The sequence below is a fragment of the Oncorhynchus nerka genome, linkage group LG27 (genome assembly GCF_034236695.1).
Source record: "Oncorhynchus nerka isolate Pitt River linkage group LG27, Oner_Uvic_2.0, whole genome shotgun sequence".
In the NCBI taxonomy this organism is placed as follows: domain Eukaryota; kingdom Metazoa; phylum Chordata; class Actinopteri; order Salmoniformes; family Salmonidae; genus Oncorhynchus; species Oncorhynchus nerka.
Genome location: NC_088422.1, coordinates 20811896 through 20826157, shown reverse-complemented (window position 1 = coordinate 20826157; position 14262 = coordinate 20811896). Strand labels below are relative to the sequence as shown.

The 14262-nt window shown below is 46.4% G+C and overlaps 1 protein-coding gene across 4 annotated transcripts in view; it reads right to left on the bottom strand.

Annotated features, from left to right (window-relative positions):
* LOC115111329 (acetyl-CoA carboxylase 2-like) overlaps positions 1–14262 on the bottom strand; it is a 54738-nt gene that overhangs the window by 28628 nt on the left and 11848 nt on the right. For all 4 annotated transcript variants that reach the window (XR_003860797.2, XM_029637262.2, XM_029637263.2 and 1 more), the window contains exons 2-27: positions 14006–14138; positions 13665–13803; positions 13372–13481; positions 13058–13139; positions 12839–12937; positions 12500–12609; positions 12103–12213; positions 11692–11901; positions 11237–11407; positions 10884–11045; positions 10620–10783; positions 10156–10306; positions 9919–10022; positions 9571–9652; positions 9108–9253; positions 8872–9022; positions 8600–8734; positions 6556–6702; positions 6078–6266; positions 5691–5791; positions 5503–5591; positions 5263–5387; positions 2648–2761; positions 2345–2458; positions 2168–2257; positions 1944–2062 (exon numbers count right to left, since the gene is read on the bottom strand). Coding sequence is in view for 3 of the 4 variants with exons in the window: in XM_029637262.2 (XP_029493122.2) it covers positions 1944–2062; positions 2168–2257; positions 2345–2458; positions 2648–2761; positions 5263–5387; positions 5503–5591; positions 5691–5791; positions 6078–6266; positions 6556–6702; positions 8600–8734; positions 8872–9022; positions 9108–9253; positions 9571–9652; positions 9919–10022; positions 10156–10306; positions 10620–10783; positions 10884–11045; positions 11237–11407; positions 11692–11901; positions 12103–12213; positions 12500–12609; positions 12839–12937; positions 13058–13139; positions 13372–13481; positions 13665–13803; positions 14006–14138 (3348 nt within the window). In the remaining variant the exon portion in view is untranslated. The remainder of the gene's footprint in view (positions 1–1943; positions 2063–2167; positions 2258–2344; positions 2459–2647; positions 2762–5262; positions 5388–5502; positions 5592–5690; positions 5792–6077; positions 6267–6555; positions 6703–8599; positions 8735–8871; positions 9023–9107; positions 9254–9570; positions 9653–9918; positions 10023–10155; positions 10307–10619; positions 10784–10883; positions 11046–11236; positions 11408–11691; positions 11902–12102; positions 12214–12499; positions 12610–12838; positions 12938–13057; positions 13140–13371; positions 13482–13664; positions 13804–14005; positions 14139–14262) is intronic.

The window sequence follows — 14262 nt, the reverse complement described above, 5'->3', positions numbered from 1 at the left end:
GTACTGCTGTGCCCAAATGGAAGCAGCACACAGACTGTACCATGACCAGGGGTTACAGGATTTATTAGTGCTCTCAGTATAGGGACTGAACATCGATTGGCTCATTCGTTAACAAAGATACACTACCCCTCCAAAAATATCAACCAGATACAATAGATTTCCATTCACATTGCTTAACATAATTAAAGCCTTACGTAGTGAATTAACTACAAACAACTTTTCTTTTGACACAGTTATCATAATGGCAGAGTTGTAACTTTGTGTTGTAAACTAACTGTCATTTCTATGTCTATTTTCGAATCCCCCAGTTTATGGCAAATTGCACCCACCCTGTTCCTTCCATCTCAACTCACAGACTTCTTACTGGTCACTTTTTGGCACAAGGGGAGACCTGACAGATATGGATGACTTGTACCTGGCAGCTATGGATGCCTTGTACCTGGCAGCTATGGAAGCCTTGTACCTGGCAGCTATGGAAGCCTTGTACCTGGCAGCTATGGAAGCCTTGTACCTGGCAGCTATGGAAGCCTTGTACCTGGCAGCTATGGATGCCTTGTACCTGGCAGCTATGGAAGCCTTGTACCTGGCAGCTATGGATGCCTTGTACCTGGCAGCTATGGATGCCTTGTACCTGGCAGCTATGGAAGCCTTGTACCTGGCAGTTATGGATGCCTTGTACCTGGAAGCTATGGAAGCCATGTACCTGGCAGCTATGGATGCCTTGTACATGGCAGCTATGGAAGCCTTGTACCTGGCAGCTATGGAAGCCTTGTACCTGGCAGCTATGGAAGCCTTGTACCTGGCAGCTATGGAAGCCTTGTACCTGGCAGCTATGGATGCCTTGTACCTGGCAGCTATGGAAGCCTTGTACCTGGCAGCTATGGATGCCTTGTACCTGGCAGCTATGGAAGCCTTGTACCTGGCAGCTATGGATGCCTTGTACCTGGCAGCTATGGATGCCTTGTACCTGGCAGCTATGGAAGCCTTGTACCTGGCAGTTATGGATGCCTTGTACCTGGAAGCTATGGAAGCCATGTACCTGGCAGCTATGGATGCCTTGTACATGGCAGCTATGGATGCCTTGTACATGGCAGCTATGGATGCCTTGTACCTGGCAGCTATGGATGCCTTGTACCTGGCAGCTATGGATGCCTTGTACCTGGCAGCTATGGAAGCCTTGTACCTGGCAGCTATGGAAGCCTTGTACCTGGCAGCTATGGAAGCCTTGTACCTGGCAGCTATGGAAGCCTTGTACCTGGCAGCCATGGATGCCTTGTACCTGGCAGCTATGGATGCCTTGTACCTGGCAGATATGGATGCCTTGTACCTGGCAGCTATGGATGCCTTGTACCTGGCAGCTATGGATGCCTTGTACCTGGCAGCTATGGATGCCTTGTACCTGGCAGCTATGGAAGCCATGTACCTGGCAGCTATGGATGCCTTGTACATGGCAGCTATGGATGCCTTGTACATGGCAGCTATGGATGCCTTGTACCTGGCAGCTATGGATGCCTTGTACCTGGCAGCTATGGATGCCTTGTACCTGGCAGCTATGGAAGCCTTGTACCTGGCAGCTATGGAAGCCTTGTACCTGGCAGCTATGGAAGCCTTGTACCTGGCAGCTATGGAAGCCTTGTACCTGGCAGCTATGGATGCCTTGTACCTGGCAGCTATGGAAGCCTTGTACCTGGCAGCTATGGAAGCCTTGTACCTGGCAGCTATGGAAGCCTTGTACCTGGCAGCTATGGATGCCTTGTACCTGGCAGCTATGGAAGCCTTGTACCTGGCAGCTATGGAAGCCTTTTATTGTATGTTGCAATGGTCAAAATGATGTGAATTCCATAGTTGGGAGATAGAGAGTTTAGAGATGGGAGATAGAGAGTTTGGTGTAGAGCTGCTTTATGACGCTGGCAGAGAACTGGTGTCTGCCGTTGGCTGGGTACCTGTTGGGGTGGGACGACGGCAACATGAACTGGAAGTCTACAGCACACGTCCCGTCCTGCAACTGGCGATGCTGGAGGCTGTTCAGCTCATAAGCAATGTAGCCCCTGCGTACGTACACCTATAGGGAGGGGACAGCGGGAAGAGAACATAAGGGAGAATTTTAGCGAAATGACGCCATCAGGATGAAGCCAAATCCGGTTTATATGCTGTTCACTATTCTCACCTCCAAGGCAGCCATGCACACCACCCGGTTAGAATGGTAGAAGAAATTGGGCAAAACATCGAAGATGGTGGTCTCAGACAGGATGAGTTTCTGCCGAGGGGAAAAGCAATATTATCCTTTAGATGTTGTGTAAGTCAACAACAACAACAAAAATTGGTTTTGCATTATGATGCTCACCTTCAGGTTCTCTGGGCAGAACTGGTGCCCATATATGTCAATGGCAGACAGAAAGATGGACTCCACCTGGTTGTGCCTCAGTTCATAAGAGGGCAGATGGGAAGCTATCAAAACCTGCAAAATACACACTTTTCCATCAATATCTGGTGTTTTGTAGCTACTAAACTGCCTATCTAAGTGAATAACCTCTATCATCTTATCTGACTAAGGTCTTACAAGTCTGACTGAACTCTTAGAATGATGAAGAACAGTACACTCCATTGTGGGAAAATGTCATTCAGTACAAACAGTTGCGAAAAATACCTGTCTGGCACGCAGAGCCACCTTTGAGTTCTCCATCTTGTTGAGCTGTGTGAGCTCGTTCAGGATGGCCATCAGCTCGTCTGTTACGGTGGGGTCTCGGCCACACAGCTGATCCTAAACATCACCAGGGATACACAACCCACTCCCTATTAGCATTAGAGAGACGTAAAACATGGCCCCAATACAACAAACTACATATGTAGGGAAACTGCATTGCAGGTTCACTGAAAATTATTACAATAATAATTTTGTATTATAAAGACAGGTGTGGTTTCAGAACCTGGTCTCAGAGCATTTTGTATTATTCTATATGTAAATCCGAGACACTCGATTTAGTATGATATTTTGCCTTTCTTATGGTATGTATTCATTTGTGGATGTCCATCACCCATTTCGTATGATATGTCACGAATTACAATTCGGGGGAAGGGTTAACTAACATGCTAAGTAGTCGCAAAGTAGTTAAAAAGTTGCTAATTATCTAAAATACTAAAGTTGTCTGTGATGAGATTTGAACTAACAACCTTTGGGTTGCTAGACATTTGCGTTATACGCCCACCCCCCAGTTATAAGCTCACCCCTCCACCCTGACCAACCACCCTACTTTCATTTTTTGCCTTAAGTAACCATCGGTCTTATGTAACCATACCAAATGTAACATATCATACTACACTGAACAAAAATAGAAACGCAACATGCAAAGTGTTGGTCCCACAAGCATTTCGCTACATTCGCATTATCATCTGCTAACCATGTGTATGTGACAAATAAAATGTGATTTTGATTTGATGTTTCATGAGCTGAAATAAAAGATCCCAGAAATCTTCCATATGGACAAAAAGCTTATTTTGCTCAAAGTTTGTGCACAAATTTGTTTGCATCGCTGTCAGTGAGAATTTATTTTTGCTAAAATAATCCATCCACCTGACAGGTGTGGCATATCAAGAAGCTGACTAAAAAGCATGATCACTACACAGGTTTATGCTGGGGACAATAAAAGGCCACTAAAAATGAGCAGTTTTGTCACAATGCCACACGTCTCAAGTTTTGAGGGAGCCTGCAATTGGCATGCTGACTGCAGGAATGTCCACCAGAGCTGTTGCCAGAAAATGTAATATTAATTTCTCTACCATTAGCTGCCTCCAACATTGTTTTAGAAAATTTGTCCGTACATCCAACTGGCCTCACAACCGCAGACCACATGTATGGCGTTGTGTGGGTGAGCGGTTTGCTGATGTCAACATTGTGAACAGAGTGCCCCATGGTGGTGGTGGGGTTATGGTTTTGGACGGCATAAACTACGGACAACAAACACAATTGCATATTATCAACGGCAATTTGAATGCACAGAGATACCGGATGCCCATTGTCGTGCCATTCATGTTTCAGCATGATAATTCACCGGATGCCCATTGTCGTGCCATTCACGTTTCAGCATGATAATTCACCGGATGCCCATTGTCGTGCCATTCACGTTTCAGCATGATAATTCACCGGATGCCCATTGTCGTGCCATTCACGTTTCAGCATGATAATTCACCGGATGCCCATTGTCGTGCCATTCACGTTTCAGCATGATAATTCACCGGATGCCCATTGTCGTGCCATTCATGTTTCAGCATGATAATTCACCGGATGCCCATTGTCGTGCCATTCACGTTTCAGCATGATAATTCACCGGATGCCCATTGTCGTGCCATTCACGTTTCAGCATGATAATTCACCGGATGCCCATTGTCGTGCCATTCATGTTTCAGCATGATAATTCACCGGATGCCCATTGTCGTGCCATTCATGTTTCAGCATGATAATTCACCGGATGCCCATTGTCGTGCCATTCACGTTTCAGCATGATAATTCACCGGATGCGAAATGACTACATGACGCAAGGATCTGTACACAATTCCTGGAAGGTGAAAATGTCCCAGTTCTTCCATGGCCTGCATACTCACCAGACAGGTCACCCATTGAGCATGTTTGGAATGCTTTGGATCAACGTGTACAACAGCGTGTTCCGGTTCCAACCAATATCCAGCAACTTCACAGTCATGGAACAGGAGTGGGACATTCCACAATCAACAGCCTGATCAACTTTATGCGAAGGAGATGCATCGCTCTGCATCTGACTGGTTTTCTGATCCACACCCCTAGTTTTTTTTTTTTTAAGGCATCTGTGACCAACAGATGCATATCTGTATTCCCAGTCATGTGAAATCAATAGATTAGGGCCTAATTAATTTATTTCAATTGACTGATTTCCTTAAATGAACTGTAACTCAGTAAAATCTTTGAAATTGTTGCATGTTGCGTTTATATTTTTGTTCATTATATTTTTGTTCATTATATTTTTGTTCACTATAATTTGAGTGTCCCGGATTTACATTTACTATGCTACGTCTAGTCTATGAGGCCAGGCTGGGTTTCAATGACCAATGACAAAGTCAAGCAGAGAACAGCTTGCAGGTTGTGTTGTTTGTCCCCTCCGATATAGCATAAACATTTGCGCAATGCATTTTCCTTTATAAAGATTGAGGCTGAATTGATGTTTAAGCTTCACTTGTTCTTCATCAAGTGGAGGCGGAGCTGTGGGTGTTAAGTTGAGAAAGTATTCTTACAATAAGCATAGTGACCAGGATGTTCTTTTTGGATACTTGGGCGTGAGAAAAGATGCTCTCCAGCACAGGGGTCATGTCAGGCTTGTACTGCTCCCTCAGGTTGATCACACACTTGTCGTAGTGAGCTGTTCACAAAAGGAAAAAATATTGGAATACCATGTATCACCACAATATAAAATAACATACAACTGCAGGATACAGTCTATGTCTTGATTATATCCACAGTGAAACACCAATCACCTTGCTGGAACTGCATTTCAACCTGAAGGTAACGGTTGAGCAGATCAAGCACCACAGACTTCATGTAACCCCGGATTCCACTGCGGTACCTGTGACACATTCATATCACAATCCACTCAAACATCATATATCTGAAGTCATGTCTGTTATGGAGTGATGATTCAGATGTGAAATAAGAGAAGTGTGACCTCTGCACCAGCTGGACGATACTCTGAGTGTTCATGAAGAACACTTCCCGCTCAGCCTTCCTCTGTAAGGTGGCCGCATGGCTGTCCAGGATACAGGCAATCTAAAATGGAGGGGGAACAAATTCAGTAGGCGTACTGTAGAAGGATTCACTTCATTAGTTGAGAGGTGGATGCAGTTCACTGTGCATTTATTCAATTCCCAGTCCCAAGTCTGATCATGTGGTGGCGATTGTATGGTGCCTGACAATGACTGTAAGAGTTGGCAAGACAGCACAAAAAGATCTGGGGACCAACCTCCTACTAAGGTACTCTGAGGCCACTCACTTTGGCGAAGTGAGAATGGTCAGACGGAGCATATCAGTTAGGATTCCAGGCTAAGTCACTCACCCTTTGGCTGGGGAACTGGCAGAGCACCGAGGTGATGTTGCTGGCGTACTGGGCCATGACTTTGCGGATGGCCTTCTCCACACCGGGCGGGATACGGCTGGACACGCTGGTCATGATCTCCTGCAGCTCCAGCAGGGGAAGCGAGGGGTCCCGCAGGGTCTTCATCAGGGAGCCCACCCAGAGCTTCACCTGAAGGGGTGGGGGGAACATACTGTCATCACACCCTCATATCACACCCTTGTCCCACAGCTCAATCAACATTCCCATTCTACAGTGTGCACAAGGGATGCAATTACCCGCATTCCAACTTGTCTTCATAACAATCTGACAAGATTTACGTGGTTCCGGAGAAGATAAAACACTTCTTTGGGGCATTATGCGATCTGATAATCTGCTTGACTATGATAATAATGTCGACCTGGAACCTTGCGACCCCTCTATTGGTATGTGCAGCGCTGCAGTAGGTGGAGGCCCACACCTTGTTGCTGAAGTAGGGCTCGGTGAGGCAGTAGCCATCCATGACCTTGACCAGGTTCTCCAGGACCATGTGGAAGACCTGGTGGAGCTTCTCCCCCACGATGGGCAGCAGCTGCTGGGCTGGGAGAGAGGCCGTGTTCAGCTCCACCTAAGAGATCCACAGGAAGACAGAGATTCAGATATAAACCAGCCTCCAAATGTGTGACTGACCACTGCATCATCCCTGCTATTGACTGGCTGACTGATGGGACTGTTGTGTAGGTGGGTTCTTGTCCATGCCTATGTGAAGGCGTGTGTTTTACATTATGTACACTACCGTTCACAAGTTTTGGGTCACTTAGAAAATCCTTGTTTTTGAAAGAAACGCACATTTTTTGTCCATTAAAATAACAAAAAATTGATCGTAATACAGTGTAGACATTGTTAATGTTGTAAATGACTATTGTAGCTGGAAACGGCTGATTTTTAATGGAATATCTACAGAACAGAGGCCCATTATTAGCAACCATCACTCCTGTGTTCCAATGGCACGTTGTGTTAGCTAATCCAAGTTTATAATTATAAAAGGCTAATTGATCATTTGCAATTATGTTAGCACAGCTGAAAACTGTTGGGCTAATTAAAGAAGCAATAAAACTGGCCTTCTTTAGAATACTTGAGTATCTGGAGCATCAGCATTTGAGGGTTCGATTACAGGCTCAAAATGGCCAGAAACAAAGAACTTTCTTCTGAAACTCGTCAGTCTATTCTTGTTCTGAGAAATGAAGGCTATTCCATGCGAGAAATTGCTCAAGAAACTGAAGATCTCGTACAAGGCTGTGTACTTCTCCCTTCACAGAACAGCACAAACTGGCCCTAACCACAATAGAAAGAGAAGTGGGAGGCCCCGGTGCACAACTGAGCAAGAGGACAAGTACATTAGAGTGTCTAGTTTGAGAAACAGACGCCTCACAAGTCCTCAACTGGCAGCTTCATTAAATAGAACTCGCAAAACACCAGTCTCAATGTCAACCGTGAAGAGGCGACTCCGGGATGCTGGGCTTCTAGGCATAGTTGCAAAGAAAAGCCATATCTCAGACTGGCCAATAAAAATATGGGCAAAAGAACACAGACACTGGAAAGAGGAAGATTGGAAAAAAGTGTTATGGACAGACAAATCTAAGTTTGAGGTTCGGGTCTCAAAGAAGAACATTCGTGTGATGCAGAAAAAAATAACAGATGCTGGAGGAGTGATGACGCCATCTGTCAGCATGGTGGAGGCAATGTGGTGGTCTGGGGGTGCTTTGGTGGTGGGAAAGTAGGAGATTTGTTCAGGGTAAAAGGGATCTTGAAGATTTTGCAACGCCATGCCATACCCTGTGAATGGCGCTTAATTGGAGCCAATTTCCTCCTACAACAGGACAATGACCCAAAGCACAGCTCCAAACTATTCAAGAACTATTTAGGGAAGAAGTCAGCTGGTATTCTGTCTATAATGGAGTGGCCGGTCAGCACAGTCACCGGATCACAATCCCATTGAGCTGTTGTTAGAGCAGCTTGACCGTATGGTACGTAAGAAGTGCCCATCAAGCCAATCCAACTTGTGAGAAGTGCTTCAGGAAGCATGGGGTGAAATCTCTTCAGATTACCTCAACAAATTGACAACTAGAAGGCAAAGGTCTGCAAGGCTGTAATTGCTGCAAATGGAGGATTCTTTGACGAAAGTTCCAAGGACACAATTATTATTTCCATTAAAAATAATTATTTCTAACCTTGTCAACGTCTCGACTACATTTCCTAATCATTTTGCAACTCATTTCATGTATGTTTTAATGGAAAACTTTGATTTCTAAGTGACCCCAAGCTTTTTTGAATGGTGGTGTATGTTTTAAACCTATTGCACTACTATGTGATTTGCACTGTATTATGTGATAAGAATGCCTACTATAATAGCTGTGTCCGAAATGGCACCCTATTCCCTATATAGTACAGTGTAAATATTGGATAGTGTGCCAGTTCAGATGCAGCCATAGAGTTGTATTGAAGTAGGTGAGGGGGTGACTTGCTGGATGGATGCTGCTGGGGTTGTCCAGGTCCATGCGTGCCACCACACAGCCAGGCTCCAGCACCGCCCCATGCCTCTTCACATAGTGGACACAGCCAGACTCCACCACTGTCAGTGTCATCACCATCTTCATGACCTGCAGACGCACCGCAGAAGTCAGTCGGCACACACACGCACACACACAAACAAGACTGACTACCCATGTAACGATTATCTAATTATGAAAACCAAACCTGTAGACATACAGTAGGTTTTCATGGACTCCTCGCTCACCTCGATCTCTGCATACGAGTTCCCTGCACAGATATGGCCTCCGTCCTCCACCAGGTACAGCAGGAGCTTACCAGCAGAGGACGACCTCAGCACTGTAGGGTCTTTCTCCTTCTCAAACACACACGTCTTGTTGCCAACAGTGATCCGGTAGCTAGAGGGTTACAAATATGTACACGTTAATGATGGCAAAAGAATTGTCTTAATGGCCCATCCATCCACCTGACAGAATGTCCCACCTGGCCACTTCCTCCTTCATGTAGGTGGTGTAGCTGCTGCCATTGTAGGAGAGCAAGAGGCCGCCGTCACTCAGCCGGTGGACATCGATCTCAATGTCCGAGCCATTCATGATGACAACGTACATGGTGGGGGACTGGCGAGCCACCTATCAGTCACAAACAATGTTGAAGTCTTATTGGTTGATAACTCTGAGGGGTGAATCCTAACTTCCACTTGAAATGAATTTTTACTTAGTCACGCATTGATGTCAATAGGAGACTAAGTGAAAATTTGACTGAAATTAGGATTCGCCCCTGATCAATCAAATGTATTTATAAAGCCCTTTTTTCATCAGCAGATGTCAAAGTGCTGTACAGAAACCCAGCCTAAAACACCAAAGCAGATGTAGAAGCACTTATCCCTGAGAGGATAAGATCAAGCCATGACAGAGAATGAGACAGGTGTAATGAGAGGTCTTCGTACCTTGAGGCAGTATTTGATCCCCTCATAGACCAGGTCCACCTCGACAGTATTGAGCAAACTGGCTGCAGGCAGCACCTGGCCCCTACAGAAGGACATTTCACATACTGGATTTAGACAGGTGTACAACTTCACAGCAATAACACACCGACAAAGGTGATATTTGGATTCTCTTCCTTCTCCCCCTCAAGGATTTATAAGTATTGGATTGGTTGTAACAAATATGGGAGAAAAACACTCCATCTAACTCCATGCCAATCCAATACTTTTTCAGCCTTGAGGGGGAAGTAACAATTGCACACTTCAGGGAGAAGGGGGGGTGAGAATGTGAATTGGGCTATAGTAGGCCACCTTTCCAGTGAGTGCAGGAAGTCGGACATGCTCTTCCTGAAACTAGCGTCCGCTACATGTAACGACCCGCAGACGATGCCCAGCATGGTGTCTGGCCTCTCCGCCTTCAGGGAGAACACACACACGTTGGAGATGTTTTCACACACACAGACGTTGGAGATTTGTTTTTAACCAACTGTCGTCTTACAGGATTGACTTTTTAAAGATTTCCGTTCATATTCCACAAGGGTCCTCTACCTGAACTTTATCTGCGATGAGATTATCCAACCAGCCGGTGTCGATGTCGTTGTTCCTGAAGCTCTCTGTCTCCAGCAGCTTGATGAGGTACTCCACCGTGGTCCTGAAGTCCCCCCGGATACACAGCTCCTTCATGGCCACCACCATGTTCCTGCGCCACCACACAGTAACCACCACCACTATCACCTCCCAGGTACGGCAAGACACCAACACACAAACCACCAACTCATGCAGAATTCCAAATGGATCTGAGCCCATACACCCAAATCACTCATGTAGATCTGAGAGCACTTTGATAATAGCTTCATCTTGCCTTCTGATTGGCCAGGTGAAAATGTCACCATATTGCTTCCACCTATCCTATCCTCAGGTCTACAGAAGTGGTTAGGGAGTAGGGGCTAGCGGTCGATAGGGACTTCATCAGAATAACTGTCTACAACACAACAAGGCAAGGAAGGACTCACGAAATGGCCTCCTCTCGGTTCTCCCCCCAGGAGAAGCAGTGGCCGAACTGGGAGTCAGCAAACTCGTGCAACCCCCCGGTAGCCCCAACACTGAAGTAGCCCCACACGTTCTTACTGCTGCGGAAGTTGAGCTCCTGCACTGTGCCCGAGCTGGGCTTGAAGCCCTGCGAGTGACAAGGAGGGAGGACAGGTCAGTTGTGAGCCTGCAGAACCCATGCCATCTCCTGTTAAGAATATGGCCGGCCAGCCCTGTAGAATGCACACCTCGTCTGGGTTCTCGCTGGTGATGCGGGCCGCGATGACGTGTCCCCGGGGACTGGGTACACAGTCGGGGGCCTCAAAGTTGATGGTGGTGTCCCCCCAGGGGGCCTCTCCATAAAGCATGCGGATGTCTTTGATCCTGTGGAGGGGGATCCCCATGGCTATCTACAACAAAGGAGAAAGACCAAGTTAACATGGTTTATTCCCAAGGAACTATTCACAGTTCCTAAAGCTTTCAGAACATCTCAACAACCACATTAATATGACATTTTACTGAGTTTGCGGGAAAAAATGGAATGCGATCATTAACTACGCCAAAGGACGAGATTAAACCCTGACCTCTGGCTGTTGCGTACCTGTAGCTGGGCGGCGGGCAGGTTGACATCCCCAATCATCTCTGTGCAGGGGTGTTCCACCTGCAGACGGGGGTTGAGCTCTAAGAAGTGGAAGCTCCCGTCTTCAGAGAAGAGGTACTCCACGGTGCCTGCGCTCACGTAGCCCACCATCTTAGCCATCCGCACTGCATACTGACATGGGGAGGGGGCTTGTGTTCATTAGGCACAAAGAGGAAGATAACTGACTGAAACAGGGAGGGACTACATTTTCCGTTGTGTGCCCTAATGAACACAACTATGGAATAGTGAAATGGCCGAAAAACAAGTATCTAAATGTCAAAGGGGAGAATCGTCATTACAATGGAGAACAGGTCGCAGTTGTTCTCAACTAGCCTACCTGGTTAAATAAAGGTGAAGAAAAAAACAAAACAAAACAAAAAAAACACAACGACAAGGAAAGGCCCTCTGTGTCTCACCTGCTCCATGTGCTCAAAGGTGGTGGAAGATGCTATGGTGGCTGGGGCCTCCTCAATGATCTTCTGGTGTCTCCGCTGGATGGAGCAGTCTCGGCCAAACAGGGAGATGGCGTTGCCGTACTGGTCGGCAAGGATCTGGACCTCCAGGTGACGGGCATGCTGGGCCAACTGCATGACGAAGATGGGCGAGCCGGGCACCTCCGACTGCACCTGTAGATGTATGGATCCATCGATTTGTATTAGATGACGGTAACACAAAATTGTGCTAATTATGGGCATGACATCTCATGCAGTGTGTGTGTGTGTGTGTGTGTTTCAGGTGTTATGGGCAGCCTAGCTGTGTGGATGTGGATTCAAATAAAGTATTAAAATGTGTGTGTGTGCGTGCGTGCGAAATGCGATGACACAAACCTGTCTAAAGAAGCTGGGAAAGTCCTCAGCGTTGTCCACCTTCCGGATGCCCTTACCCCCTCCTCCTTCTGACGCTTTTATCACCACCGGGTAGCCAATTCTGTCTGCTCCCTTTCAGGAGAAAGCACATTGCAGACGAAAGGATATTCAGCAACCCTGAACCAACGCGTTTCATCTTCAGTTTGCTCCACTGTTTATGAACCTTGGTTTAAAAGAGAGTTAGGGACAGCATTTCCATTGCTCGGGAAAGAAACACATTGAAATACACAGTTTCAGACATCTTAAAGGACATCAATACAAACAGAGTGAATTAAATACCTCTCCAGTGACTACTTGTCATATGCTGCAAAGGATGTCTCAATGGTTTCAGCATTGGCGATGGCATGGAGATGCTTACCGCAAGTCCAACGTCAACATCACGCACGCAGCCGTGCACGTAGACCTCTGGAGGCACGCTGATCACGTGGCCGAGCCTCTGGTCCTCCTCTGTCCAGTCTACTCTCAGACCTACAGCACACGCAAGAGAAAATAACATGAGACCTAGCTCAGGACAAATACACTGTTATGACAGAGTATAGAATAGAACAGAATCATCTTCAAAACCGCTAGTGTCAAAACACAACAGTCAGTCACCCAGTCAGAGTCCTAAAACTAGGGGTGTGGGGAAGGGGTTAAGATGCAAAGATGGATGGATGGGGAGGTCTGGGGGTAAGTGTGGGGCAGGGGGGTATATCACCTGATCCACTCCAGGGCAGGGTGGGGATGTCTGCGCTCTGGGCCACGATGGAGGAGGCCACCTTATCACCCAGGGCCCACATGGCCTTACTGGATGGCCCTGAGACACATGCAAAAAAATATATAAAAAATAAACATATCTACATCAACACACCACAATGAATGGTGCTTGTGTTGTAATGAGAGTTAACCATTAAATAATCCACAAACGGCTTCATACCTAAGAAGGAGATTCCGTTCTTGTCCAAGAGCTCAGGCAGTTTGGGGTTCTCAGAGGCGTGACCCCATCCAACCCAGACCGCCTGTGAACAATAAGAAAACCGAGATCAGAGTGGGAGCCATGAAAATATAATTACTAGAAGAGACAAAGCCTCTCAGACCAATTTGACAGCAACATTCATCGGTGCACTCAATATGGCCGCCGGTCCACCCATCATAGGACATTGGGACTTGATTTGGGATTGCTAATGTCCCTTCTAAGCAAAAACGAATTCTCCTGTGGGTGAGAATGGAGATGGAGGAGCACCGTCTGACCTGTACAGGGATCCTCTTGGCGATGTCCACTATCAACTCTACGTTGGCATAGTTGTTGTTGTTGGCGCCGCCGGGTACGGGTACATAGTGGTCCGCCATTTTGATATACTCTATAGAAGAGTCACACACATACAGTCACATTAGTTATTCGTGAGAAGTTCACACAGAAATAATTTCTTTGGAGTAATTGAGTGACTCGCTGTCGACTTTATCTACAGATGTGCCAAGAGACACAATGAGGAACAACCATCTGGAGCTGATGATGATGACCTGCTAAAACATGTTTCACTGACCTGCGTTCGCTTTCAGGTCCTCAGGGGTGACCATCACTACAAAACGGATGGTCTTCTCATTCCGGAACATCTCGTAGGACCAACGGCGGATGGAACGCATACATTTGACCGCCGCTATGCCATTATTAGCTATCAGCACCTTGTGAAAGAGAAAAAGTGGGAGAGAGAGAAAGAGAGAGACAAAAAGAAAAAAGAGAAGAAATAAACAGTACTCAACTCAACTTTTGACACTATTTTGTTGTCTGTTGCTCATAGCTTAATGAGGAGTTTAGTCAAGAGAGACACACATTTAGTGACACGCATCCAAAAAAGGCACAGACAGACAGGGAGGGATATCTTACCTTATCTATCACACGGTTTCCTCCGAAGCGGGTGACAAACTCCGCCGGCGAGGCCACGGTGAAGTCTCTTTGCAGCTCAATTTTTCGGTGCTCGCGACCCTTCCTCACCAGATGTGGGTGAGACATGCTAGGCCTGGAAAGAGAAAACATACAAGTGGTTGTCCAAGAGCACAAACGCATCAATGCCTCACGCTTTTTATAAATATTTCATACGCACAACTCAAGTAAAACATTAAGCAACTGGCAATCAGTAATTT